This window comes from Cimex lectularius, unplaced genomic scaffold, assembly GCF_000648675.2.
Source record: "Cimex lectularius strain Harlan isolate CLEC.00 unplaced genomic scaffold, Clec_2.1 scaffold22, whole genome shotgun sequence".
In the NCBI taxonomy this organism is placed as follows: domain Eukaryota; kingdom Metazoa; phylum Arthropoda; class Insecta; order Hemiptera; family Cimicidae; genus Cimex; species Cimex lectularius.
In genome coordinates, this window is record NW_019392657.1 from 1,316,352 (window position 1) to 1,329,885 (window position 13,534).

General features: G+C 38.1%; 1 protein-coding gene across 3 annotated transcripts in view; it reads left to right on the plus strand.

Moving 5' to 3' along the window:
• Positions 1-12,313, plus strand: part of LOC106665698 — a 31,938-nt gene extending 19,625 nt beyond the window's left edge. The window contains exons 2-4 of one of the 3 annotated variants that reach the window (XM_014392340.2): positions 11,138-11,371; positions 11,437-11,542; positions 11,619-12,313. In XM_014392340.2, coding sequence (XP_014247826.1) covers positions 11,146-11,371; positions 11,437-11,542; positions 11,619-12,042 — 756 coding nt within the window. In that variant the 5' untranslated portion in view covers positions 11,138-11,145 and the 3' untranslated portion in view covers positions 12,043-12,313. Of the gene's footprint in view, positions 1-11,119; positions 11,372-11,436; positions 11,543-11,615 lie in introns of all 3 variants that reach the window. The other 2 variants (XM_014392330.2, XM_024224796.1) reach the window with 2 other exon arrangements.
• The last annotated feature ends 1,221 nt before the right edge of the window (positions 12,314-13,534 follow it).

A 13,534-nucleotide genomic window follows, 5' to 3' on the forward strand; every position in this document is an offset into this window, starting at 1 on the left:
TACTCTCGTAGATAGAGTCACTTTCTCTATCTAGGGAATACGCAGGAGAACAGGCTGATGTATTTCGGCCTGTTAGCCCTTTGCGTGCGGCATACGACCTGGTGCACAATGCGGGCCCGACCATTCTGAGTGGACAAGCGGAGAGAGAGGTTGTCTTGTCCCTTACGGGCTGGGGCGCCTCTACACCAATGCTGCGGCGGTAACACCATTCCGTCGTATGCAGAAGTGCGTCAGCTTTCATCTTGAGAATCAAAACGTCCAATAAGGCCGAATAGGCCAGGAGCGGACGCTGAAGATCCTCTTGTCTTGATGAAGAGTTCTCGGGAACCTCATGTCACACTTGTATTCAAACCTGGCTTTATCAGTCATTCCGTAGAAAGTATTTCCTAGGCTCTTTCCCTTACCATTCCGTGAATTCTCGTCGACCTCACTATATTTTCCAGCTACTTCAATTCAAATCTTCCATCCACTCTCTTAACACCCGCTCATCTCCCAATAACCTATACCTCGTCGTAAAACTTCCACGTTTGACCGATCCTTCCTAGCTCGAGCCATAAATCTCTGGAATTCTCTTATTTTTCCAATCCACAAAGCCGCAACATGTATCTCTTTTTAATCCCTCCTGCCAATACCAACATCTCATCTCCCATTAAATTCAGACAACATAGTTCAATAATATTATTTTTGCTGCATAAGAAAACTTTTCCATCCTTTTCTCAGCTTTTAAGTTCACATTTTTCGTCTTGTTCAGGAAATTCTTTTATTCCTTAATTTTCTCTAAATTCTTATTATTAATACTATTGTGTGGTGGTTTATGACCGTTATCGATAATTATTCAGAAATCGTGAGATGCGGTCTGGTGTGATGTAGGTTTCAGAAAAACATTTTCTTTATCGTGCCAACGTTTCGATCTTTATTGAGATCATCTTCAGGGCTCAAAGTGTTTGTCTTCTGTGTAATTGTGCCATTCTTGCGTGTCGTGTTGAGAGGGCACTTTGAGCCCTGAAGATCATCTCAATAAAGATGAAACGTTGGCACGATAAAGAAAATGTTTTTCTGAAACCTACATCACACCAAACCGCATCTCAGGATTTCTGAATAATTAATACTATTATTTCCATTTTGTATATTTTATATTAGATTATTTATTTCAAATTATTCCTCTATATTAACGAACCATTCAAATGCCAGATTTATAAAAATTTCTTCGACCTTATGTTATTCTTAGAGGACCCTCGTCCCACGTACAATCCGTCGAGATTATTGTCAATAACAATTGTATTTTTTGCAATTTTTACACCCACACGCGAAAAATTTTATTTTTTAAGTTTTTTCGAGTAGCTGAAAGCCTTAGTTGACTATTTTTGTAGTGATAAAAGTATAGAATATAGAACATTGTTCCTTGGTTTTTATTGCTTAAAGGTTGGCAAGTTTCTGAATGAGGAGTATGGAACTTTTTTCTTTTCGTTTATTTTCTCTACCTTTCCTTCACCCACTTCTACTAGTGAGCACACAAGTTCCTGGTGTTTTAATCCTCATTCAGAAACTGGCCAAGTGTTAAGCAATAAAAATAAAATAATAGTGCTGTTCATAAAAGTAGAAGTGAAGTGAGGTTGGCTACAATGTAGCTTCTTTGACAGGGTGACTTTTATGGGAGGGAGTCTGGAACTTTTATCTTCTCTTTTGCGTTCTCTCAGGTCATGAAAATTGTAATTTTTCTATATTTTCCTTTACTGGCTGGTTAAAAATTTTGACGGGCTATTCACTAAGTACCTGATAATTTTGATGATCAATGAACAGCCTGAAAATCTCCCCTTTTGAATAGGCATAGTATTAATATTATAATTTATGTTTCAAATTTTAAAAGCCCATTTTAAGAGGAAGCAGAGAAATGATGGTGAGAAAAACCGGGTGAACTGGTTCGAGTTACCCATACACAGCTTGCTGGAACTTGGCCATCTCAGATTATACAAAATATTAATAGAACAATTTAATAAAAATTAACCGATTTATCCTAAATGATATTATTCCAAAGTAGTCTTTCTTAAGTCCGCTTTATGAACGCGGTCAAATTTTTCATCGAAGTTTTTACATTTTTCGTTCCTGTTTCGTCCCTGTTTACATATTGGGCCGAAGACAGCCGGTGGAGAGTGTTGAGCTGAAACAGAAGAGATGACTTTCCAGTTAAAGTAAGATTGAAAAACCATTCTTAAAAAAAAATATATATATACATCCTTATTTATTTAGAAATCGTAAGATGCGGTCTGGTGTAATGTGGGTTTCAGAAAAACATTTTCTTTATCGTGCCAACGTTTCGATCTTTATTGAGATCATCTTCAGGGCTCAAAGTGTTTGTCTTCTGTGTAATTGTGCCATTCTTACGTGTCGTGTCGAGAGTGCCCATTGGGCTTTTTTGTTGGGGGTTTTTGATTGGGTTTGTCAATTTGTAAATCCCCAGATTTTGTATCGATATTGACAAATCTTATCAGAAGATGGTACTTGCATTCTGGCAGTTTTCTGAACCATTGATGAATATTTCAGGTTTTTTTTTAAAGAGTTTTCTATTCTGTGTTTATAGTCCCGGTTCATGGAGGAATTTCATTGCTGGTTTTCTGAACCATCCGGATATGTGTTTTCCTCTTGAGGTCTGCGGTGGTAACGAACCGATAGTTTGTACATCAGAGACATTAAAGAAGATACTATCGATGTACTTCTACCTGACTCAGAAATCTGACAGACCAAACCTACTCGGATATGTAGACCAAAATGGTCGGAATTAACCAAAGTTTATTTCTTGTTAATTCTATCCCTTTTATAGTTCTAAACAATCTTTGTCAAAGAGATCATACGTACCGCTTGATTTGGGTACAGAGGTTCCGTTCGATAAAACTGGAAGATTATATTTTATAAGGGTATTGGGCCGTTTTCCATTATTTGCCTTTTTTACTGCTGGGTGACGAATCTGCCTTCGGGTAATTCAAGTCTTCTATGTAGCTTCTCGTCAACTTCATTGGTTTGTTTTTATCAGTTTACAGAGAATAACAATACTTAGTTAAAGTTCCAATTTTTTTCTATAATTCTAGTAGCGTGCAGTCACGGCAATGGTGGATTGACATTCGGCATTTCTTCACCGATCTTCCAAGGATTGGCCGAAGGTCTACCGGGTCCGCTCTCTTTCCCTGCCCAGAATATTTTGTTTCCTCCAAAACATTGTAGAGATTACATCGTTCTCGGCCGTAATTTGGGCAATCGCCCCGGCCTCCTGTCACGACCGGGTACTTTTATTTAAAGGCCCCAGATACTCGACCGAGCCCCGACCTTAGCCCAGAGGAACAATTTAGACATTACGGACATGTTTTCCTTGCTTTTATGATCCCGTATTTTTGTGGCGTGAACCGGCCCGGGATAAAAGGCGTTCACTCCAATTTTCTTTCTTTTTTCTTTTCTTTTTTGTCTGGATTATCTCGGCCTTATTAGGCCAACGAGAATAGATCGCCTTCTAGTATAGAACTTTATGGGAGAAACTTTTTTTATATTTCTTTCCTAATTAGTAGATAAGTAAAATAAAGTCCTGCAACCAAGAGGCCTTTACGTCCGAATACTCACTGATTATCGCGGACGAGAAATCAATCGACTTTACAATATTTTTTGGTTCTAACCTCAATTAAAAACCTACTCGGATATGTAGACCAAAATGGTCGGAATTAACCAAAGTTTATTTCTTGTTAATTCTATCCCTTTGAGCCGTGGACTTTGACAGGTTTCGAACCCAGAAGTACTATCTTGCTAAATATGAGTCGGGCGCACAAACCACTCGGCCGAATTAGATAAACAAAGGAAAGTGTAAAGAAACAGCGAGAATAAGCGGATCAGGTTGAACAGAAACGATAATTCAACAATGTTTTTAAACTAAACTCTTGCTTTATACATTTTTCCATGAACATTTTTTGGTTGTTGGCCACTTGGCTCTTTTTAGGTCCTTTTTACAATAGAAGATACATGAAATCACCATCTCTCTCTCTCTCTCTCTCTTTCTCTTTCTCTTTCTTTCGTCCTTTCTTTCTTGTTAAATTTTTTTCTCACGTACACTCTTTCTTTACGTTGGCTTTTTGTCTAAAACTCTTATTTTCTTATTGTTTTACTCACTCCCTAAACTTCTCATTTTCTCCCTCTCTTCTTTCTCTCCCTTTCTCGGTCTATCCTTCACTATTTCTCTCTCCTTACCTCTTCTCTCACTTTCTCTTTTTCTCTTTCTCTCTCTCCCTCTCCCTCTCTCTATCTTTCTCTTTCCATCCCCCCCTCACTCTCCCCCCCTCTCTCTCCCTCTCGCTCTCTCTCCCCCCTCTCTCTCCCTCTCCCTCTCGCTCTATCTCTCTCCCCCTCTCTCTCTCCCTCTCGCTTTATCTCTCTCTCTCTCGCTCTATCTCCCCCTCTCTATCTCTCTCCCTCTCCCTCGCTCTATCTATCTTTCTCTTTCCCTCTCCCTCACCCTCACCCTCTCTCCCTCCCTCCCTCCCTCCATCCATCCATCCATCCATCCACCCATCCATCCATCCATCCACCCATCCACCTATCCATCTTTCTATCTTTCTATCTTTTTATCTACCTATCTACTTGTCCTCTTCCTCCTTCTACTCTTCCACTCTTCCTCTAGCTATCTATCTTTATTTCTCAGTCACTCCTTCTCTCACAGGCTCTCTCTTTCTCTCTCTTTCCCTCTCTATCTGTCTCTCTCTATCTCTCACTCTCTCTCTCTATCTATCTATCTATCTGTCTTTCTATCTATCTATCTACCTATCTACTTGACCTTTTCCTCTTTCTACTCTTCCTCTAGCTATCTATCTTTATTTCCCAGTCCAGTCACTCCTTCTCTCACAGACTCTCTCTCTCTCTCTCTGTCTTTCTCTTTCTCCTCGACTAAAACTCAAAAACATTTCAGCAATAAACTCGAGAAGGTTGGTGTTTGTGAAATGGAAAGCAAGTGGATTGCATTCAAGGCGTTCCATGAGTAATTTAACAGTACTCGGTCATTTTTTACCCAACCACAATTTCAAGGATCCCTAGTTGAGGAAGTAGAGGCATTAAACAGAAACCGTAAACGATTTTTAATGGGGAGGCGTTTGAGAAACCGTTCCCCCTCGTCCTTTTTCACATCCCCAGTTGCCACAAATCAAAACGCGTTTCAGAAATGAAAAATGTAAGGACAAAAAAAGAAAAAAAAAACCGAAGGAAAGACAAATTATGCAAAGACGTTACGTGTATACAAAACTGCTTAAACCACTCGTCACGCCTTTTCCGGGGGATTTCTGGCTTTCGGCGGATTGTCGGAAAGGATTAATTTAGGTCGGTCATTCCTCCGGCCTGGGTAAATACAAGACACTTTCGATTTTTTGACACGTGCGCCCGTGATGAATTGTCTGCCTGCTTTTCTTTTCTAACAAAATATCAAGTTTGTACATAGCCCTTTCTTTTAATTGATAAAATCAATAAAAATTTAAGTCGTAAAACGTTTGCATTGCCTGGATATTTGTCAGTGTTTAATTCTGCCAATTGTGCTTTTAGCAGATACAACAAAGGAAGATCAGCGTTTCTTTGTCAACCCGTTAAAAGTAATTTAAGACAACAAATCTAACAAACAGCTATTGTGTTATCTTTACCTATGCTGAAGAATGAGGGAAGAAGGAATTTAAAAAAAAAATAGTTTATGGACGCCGGTGGATAAGGTATTATATATAATCTTTGTTTCAAATCCGGGCTCTACTGAGGGGTTAAGTGCCGGTTGTTGTGTAAAAGGTTTAAACATTATTTAAAAAAATAAACAATTACGCTGGTAAGTATTGGATTCTGGCCAAATTTGAAACGTATAGTTAAAGAATATATAGCAAAAAGGCAACTAATTTGATTAAACGGAATGCAACGATGCCCTACCGAAAATGGTGCGTTCGCTTGTACAAATGGATCGCTGAATTAACGATGATAACTGGAAAGTCGTCAGCCGAAGTTCGTGCGTACTTGCGGGCGTAAAACAGCTACGACTTGAAAGCAACTGCCAAAGCGAGAACAGGCGGTACGTCCGTCCGTACTTACAAGTGGAGAACAACTTGAAAACTGCCCTTTTTGGGATTGAGTCTGGAACTTTTAACTTTTCTTTTGAGTACTGTAATGTTATGAATTTAAAAAAAAGAACGGACTTAGCCACAGTGTAGATATCATTACATTGAAGGGCTAATTTTTACAAGATAAAGCCTACCTTTTTACCGAATTTCGGTTTCGAGTTATTCGGGAAGTACCTTATAATTTTGATGAGTCAGTAACAAAAATGCAAATTTTAAAATTCTCCCTTTTCGAAAAGCGCTCAAATTTTTACAATGTCCTAAGCGACCTAAGCTTAATTTATGTTTCAAATTTCAAAAGCCCATTTTAAGGGAAGCAGAGAAATGATGGTGAGAAAAACCGGGTGAACTGGTTCGAGTTACCCTTACACAGCTTGCTGGAACTTGGCCACCTCAGATTATATAAAAGATTAAAAGAAAAATGTAAAAAAATTAACCGATTTATCCTATATTGTCATCGATAGTTTCCAAATTAGTCTTAAGTCCGCTTTATGAATGTGGCCAAATTTTTCATCGAAATTTGACATTTTTCCGCTCTTGTTTGGTGAAGAACTTTTGTTATTTATCTCCCTGTTTACGAGCTTACAGATTGGGCCGAAGACAGCTGGTGTAGAGTGTTGAGCAATAGGAACAGATGAGATCTTGTAATTACATAATTTCACAGTTAAAGAAAGATTGAGAAACCTTTCTTTAAAAAAAAAATATATATATATATATATACATCCTATTATATTTTGTACAGATTTTGACTTTTTTTTTAAATGATCAACATTTACACGAAACATTGGCAGGGGGTTTTGTTTAGGGTTTGTAGTTCATGTGTAGAAGTTAAATTTGAATTAAGTAATATTATTAATTAATGGATGGCTTCTCTGGATGCGGATTCACGATTTTACCATGGTGAATGTTGGATGGGGTAGCAGTGATACCACATTCTTAGGAACTTTTCCCGTATGGTTCAATCAGTGTGTACTCGTTCCGATGTTTGTCAATTTGTAAATTTCCAGATTTTGTATCCATATTGACAAATATGTTAGGCTTATCAGAAGATCATACCAGAGGAAGCACAGATATGAAGGTGAGAAAACCGGGTGAATTGGTTAGATTAAAAATTTACATGGCAGCTTGCTGGAACGCTCAGATATTTGTGTAAATAACGTTTTTCTAACCCGTCCTTTTCTATATATAATTAAAATTACTACACATGGTAGTTAAGTTGCAGTATAAAGCGCCTTCAAATTAACCCCCTGCCACCGTTTTCTAACAAATGTTCGGTCTAATTCCTTTGATTTGGATTACAAAACGGACGTCTTCTATTATAAGAAAAAAGCCTCTCTGACACAAGGGATTTGAACGGTTGGCAAAGGGGGATACCTGTTTCTCTCTTACCTGCCGGGCGCTGACCGTCAATCTTTCTCTCTCCTCTTTATTTTTTTTAACCCGCTGTTATTTTTTTTGTTCTTGTTATCATTTATTCCGTATAGAAAAAATCATGTTACGAAGAGACTTTGAGAGATTACATTATATGCTGGATGTTGGGTTTAATAAAAGAGTCGGCGGGGTTCCGAGGAACGGAATGTTAATCTACCCAGTATCACTCCTAATAAAAGAATGAAACGGGTTTTGCGAATTGGGTTACTTCTGATGCTTTGGATGCCATTATTATTATTATTATTTTTTTTTTTTTGGAAGTTCTTTAACACCCAATACGTGCTACCTACAGCACTTTTTTTTCTAAATTGTCCAAAAGAATCAGAAAATCTTAGAACAGAAAGATCGATAAATCTTATTAGAAGCGCCAGATGAAATGACAATCCTTATAAAAATAAGAACTGAGCGTCTAAGCATTAAAAACAGGCCTATTCTATGTAGCAACAATTTAATAAAATTGGTTGTAAAATTGAAACAGGAAAAATTTCTGGTTGTTAAATTTAAGCCAGTAAAATCTTTTAAGAGTATTGATCCCCAATTTAAAAATTTAATCAATCTGATGAAACTCCATTTATCAAGCATCTTTTAATATTGTTTTTATAGACTATGGGCCGAGGTGGTTCAAAATCTTTCTTGAACCCTGCAAACCTATTCTGGAATCCATCTACCGTTTGTATATCAATTTGGTGAAATGCCATCTATTGATGTAGGGATAAGAGAGGCGGCAATAAGGCCAAAATAGGTCTGTTATGCTTCTCTGTTAATTATAACTCACTGGCTAGCTTTAGGCTATACCAGTCTTCACAGCTTTGCCAGCGGTTCCTTGGTTAGTATCTTTCTTGTGGTTTTTCTTGTTCTAGTTGCAAGAACCTGCACCTACATAGACCTCCAGAGGAATATAAAATGTGTTCTGCGGTCTCCTCTTCCTGGCAGTATCTGCACGGTGTTTCTTCTGTCTGTACTCCTATGCGGTGCAGGTAGCAGTTGTCAGGAGTCCAACCAGAATCCTGGTTCAGTTGCGGTGCCTTCCACTTGTTCTTTTGTAACTTTTGTGGATGGTCCTTCTACGAATCTCTTCGCGTACCTCATGCCTGTGGTATTGTTCCAGGTTTTGGACTCATTAAATATTTTAAGATATATCCTCTTTTGTGGCAGGCTGCTAGGCCGCAGTAGGATTCTGGGCTTGTAGAGTCTATTTTGGCTCCCTTTTTGGCCAGCATGTCAAACTTTTCGTTGCCTCTCTGCCCAGAATGTCCAGGGACCCAAGCCAAGGTCAGGTCAGTAGTGTCGCTGACTTCCATCAGGGCCTCCATGCATTTCCAAACACTTTGCCTTCGCCTCACATGAGGCTAAGGCCCTGAGAGCCGCCTGGCTGTCAGAGATCTATTGATGTATGATGCCACTCTTGGCATCGTTGTGCTATAAGTAAAGAAACATTTACTGACAGACTTCGAATTCCTTGTTGTTTTCGAGTTCGAGTTGACCCTTGGATTTCAACCTGCATTTTTTCTTTATCTTGAAGATGCTAGGTTCTCCAGACTCGACACTCAAAAATTACCTCATATGAAATAATTCGATCAGAGGTTCATGGTTCTCTGCCTGGAAATCATTATTTGTGAAATATGATATTGGCTTCTTCCTATCATTGGAAAATATCACTAACTGTAGGACTTCTTTAGCATTTTTTGGCTCTCTTGACTCGGATTAATTCCCAACACTGCTGATTGTGCCATGAGCTTGACGTACCTTTCATTAAATAAAGAGTTAAGGGTTGTTTGAGGCGAAGCCCAATTTTAAAGGTTACTCTTTGGTTGAGCTGCGTTGGCTTTTTAAAATGCGCTGCGAGGTTCTTCAGCTGAACTCGGTTGTGTAGAATAGGGGTGAGCAGGGCTTGGTTCGCTTTGCAATTCGCATGCCCTTGAATCTGTTTTTCATTTCTTGGCAATGTTCAATTCTGGGTGAGATCCGCTTGCTTCATCTAGGTTGCGTCACGCTGGCAAAGGTTAAACTTCTGGGTTTTTTGGAGGGTTCAAGATCTAGGCCTATGATTTATATTGTATTTTGGTTTATATTGTAAATAAAACAGTTTTTCATTCATTCTATAAGTAATGAACAGGATAAACAATAACTCTCAACGTGCGCAGTATGCCAATTTCTCTGTATTTACATCTGCATCTAACCTCTATATCTAATTCTTTATTTTATTTAAACATTTATTTTGTAAGTAATGCTTTATTTGTGAAAGCTGTTGGAAAATGTTCATTATTGGTGATCACTCATCGTCATTGAATCACAGTATCTGCAGAACTTTTTGAGTATTAATAACCCGTGTTTACGCCCAGTTATCCTTTTAAGGGGGCCAATTATGTTGTGGGTACTGCATTAAAAAACAAAAAAATTGTCATAGAAAATTCAAAGAGCTAAATGAAGTATTAGGTGTGAAATTAAGCCCAGTAATAAAGTCAGAGAGTCTAATTAATAATTAAGTCTTGATATGCAGAGAATTTTTTTTTATAATCATGCACAGTTTTTCTAATTTTACTAGGACAGGCAGATAAATATAAATGTTAGTTTCTAAGTTTTTTTTAAATTTTATTTTATTTTATTTTTGTTTAAATTGGCATCAAAAAATTATACAGCCATGCTACAAAGAATATATACAATTTAAACTGTTCGCACTATATTCTTACTGACACATTATTCAAAAATTTTATTATCACATTATAGACACTGGGATTCTTTAATAGATCTCTGCTTTCCATAGTCAGGTGCTCTACTCCTTCCCTCTCCAGATCCTGGTAGAATCCACTTCTGGCTGACGAATACCGGCTGCAGCGAAATACCACATGCGTAAGGTCTTCCTCCACTCCGCATGCATCACAATTTGGGTGTTGTTTTATGCCGATCTTGTAAAGATACGCTGCACAGATCCCATGGTTTGTTCTCAACCGATGTATGGTGGTTATGTCTTTTTTTGCCATAGTTTGTTAAACCACGGTATTGTTTTCACAAGTGGAAATGTTTTATAAGCCATTCCCTTATCCGAGGTAGAGTATTCAGTTTGCCATTCTATTTGGATTCTTGTTTCCAATATTTGAAAAAGGTCTGTATAAGGAATCCTTGTGTTTCTAGGGGTGGGTAACTGTGTGGCATTTTTTGCAAGTTTGTCGGCTTTTTCGTTGCCGTAGATGCCTGTATGTCCTTTTATCCACACAAAGGAGACATTTTTTTTTTAATGGAAAAGTTGTTGACAGTCTTTTTTATGTCAGCTACAATATAATTCTTAATGTTAGCAAATGTGTTTTGCAGGCTCTGGATTGCACTGAGGCTGTCTGTGCAAATTATAATATGGTTTGTTGTAGGAAGGTTTTCTAGTTTCTAAGTTATTTTATGAAATAAGAATGTTTAATCAAGAAATACAAATTCTTTGATACAACAATAAAGGATTGTCAATATAGTCTGTTCTTGCTATATTTTTCAGTTAGACATACAAAAAATTGTATCTAATATCTTACAACTAATAAAAACTTCGAGTTATTAAAAACCCTTCTTTATTATTTAAAAGAAAAAAATAGTTTGTGTTTTTTGTCTAGGACTCGTTATGGACGTGAGTTGGGATGATGCCGCATGGTGGGCGGAAGCTCATGAGGAGGACACAACAAGGACGTTCGAGTTAGAGTCAGAGGACGGTACTTGGGTGAACGGGTTTCTACCTCCGCCTCCTAGGCCGCATTTCTTAGACCGTGACATACCCACAGATGGGCTTACCACATGTGATCTCTGCACATGGGCCTCCTCAGCCCTGAGGCCTACAAATAATACTCTAGGTACTAATTGTCTCAACAACCTCTATTTCATGTTTTTTTTTTCTTATCTGAGTTTATTTTTGTAGGTGACACAATTGAAACACTACCTTGGTCAGTTACATTGATCGTGGTTTCTATGCTATCGGCCCTAGTGGGAGCAACACTTATGGTTACCCTTCGACACTGTTTTAAGTAAGTGATTAAGTCTATCAATAAGTCAAAACTTTTACCCAATAAGCACTAATTCTATTTTAATTTGTTCTAGAAGAATAAACACGACGGCAGAGCCTCGGTATGTGGATGGCGATGTGACGAATGCGGACAGGAGAGAAGTTAAGGATGTAGACAGGGATCAGGACAGCAGAAGTGGAGGTGTGTGGTGCTGGGTGCGAAGAAGGCCCACGCTCGACAGCCCGTCCGACATACCTGCAACGAACCATTACACAGTCGACGAGGCGTACTCAGGAGTCGAGGCGCTCTACGCAGAACTGGACAAGCCCGTTTATCAAAATACCGGCTACGTCCTCGATCCTGACACCTCCTCGCCTCCTAGTTCCGCCTATTACTCCGACCTCTCTGAGAGGACGTACGAGACTGTAGGCCAATCTTGGGAGATGTCTCAGCATCCTATGAGTCGTCATAGGCTCGCCGCCATAGCAGAGACAGCCCCTATTCACTCGGACTATGTCTGAGGGTTTTTTTTTACTGTGATCCTTGATCTGTGCAATTAATGTTGTCCTGTCGTTTTTAGAAGTCCTTGGCATCTTCAATGTTCATTATACAAGTGTTCAGAACAAATTTATTGTAAATTGTATATATAGGGATAAAAGAGGTGACCACAAAGCATCTCACACCTCGAACTAAATGATCTATTATATTGAACCCAAATTGTATATATACATTTTCTCAGTTTAATTTCTCTATGTAAGATTGAAGTTTAAAAAACTTCTATCCCTATTTAATATTAAAATTTATATTGTTTTTGTAAAATTATTTAAATATTTTAAAATTGTATATAACAGTTCTTGATTTTTTCTTTTTTGAGTTCCTTTTCATTCCTGCCAATTACAATTAATTAAGGTTTTTAGTTGAGATAAAAAAAGTCAGTGTCACGAGCGGGTTTCGAAACCATGATCTTCGGCTAGATACGCCGCTGCTCTACCACTTGAGCTATTGTGACCTCGATCCACTCGGACACCAGCTTCCCATCTCAACCCCACCTTTTGAATTTTCCCTCCTTTTTGCCATTTTTCAAGCGGACCACGAAATTAGTGAATTTAATGATTTAAAAAGAAGTATACTTCACTAAAGCTCTCCGTGGCCATTTCATTTGTCATCGACAATCCAATATGATTACATTTGAAAAATGGCAAAAAGGAGGGAAAATTCAAAAGGTGGGGTTGAGATGGGAAGCTGGTGTTCGAGTGGATCGAGGTCACGATAGCTCAAGTGGTAGAGCAGCGGGTATCTAGCCGAAGATCGTGGGTTCGAATCCCGCTCGTACCATTGACTTTTTTATCTCAACTAAAAACCTTAATTAATTGTAATATATTAATTGGTTAAGTGGACCATGAAATTAGTGAATTTCCTGTCAATCTTAATACAAACACCTGTTAAATTTAGGTAGCTATAAAAATGTCAAAAACCAAATTTGAGCAATTTATGGGTATTTTTCTCATGGAAGCTTTTATAGTAGCTCTTGTGGTTTTATGTCATACGGTAGATCTGAAGTACAGCCACATTCCAATCAAGCTACAGATTTACAAGCTTTACGAGAAAAAAGTGGCCTGACGTGCAATCACATGCTACAAAATTCAACCTTATGAAAATATTCTCAGGTAGATGCAAAATCACATCCTTATTGCCATGGTTTATTAGAAGAGGGTTTGGACGCAGTGAATCCAATCTCTTCTCCAACAGTGGAGTAATCATAAAACCTCCATAACTTCACACCACAGCAGTCGACAGAAGACTGAGTACAGCAACCGTTCCACCTGCAAAGGATTATGCATATTCCAGATCTATGTACATATTAATTTGTAGCGTGTGAAACGGTTTCTATTTATAATAAAATGCTTTTCAATCTTGGATTCTTTTTTATTTGTATTTTGTAAATAATTGAAAAAAAGTTTAATAATATTGCTTATATATGTTTTTTTTTATAAAATAATAACACATTCTTCA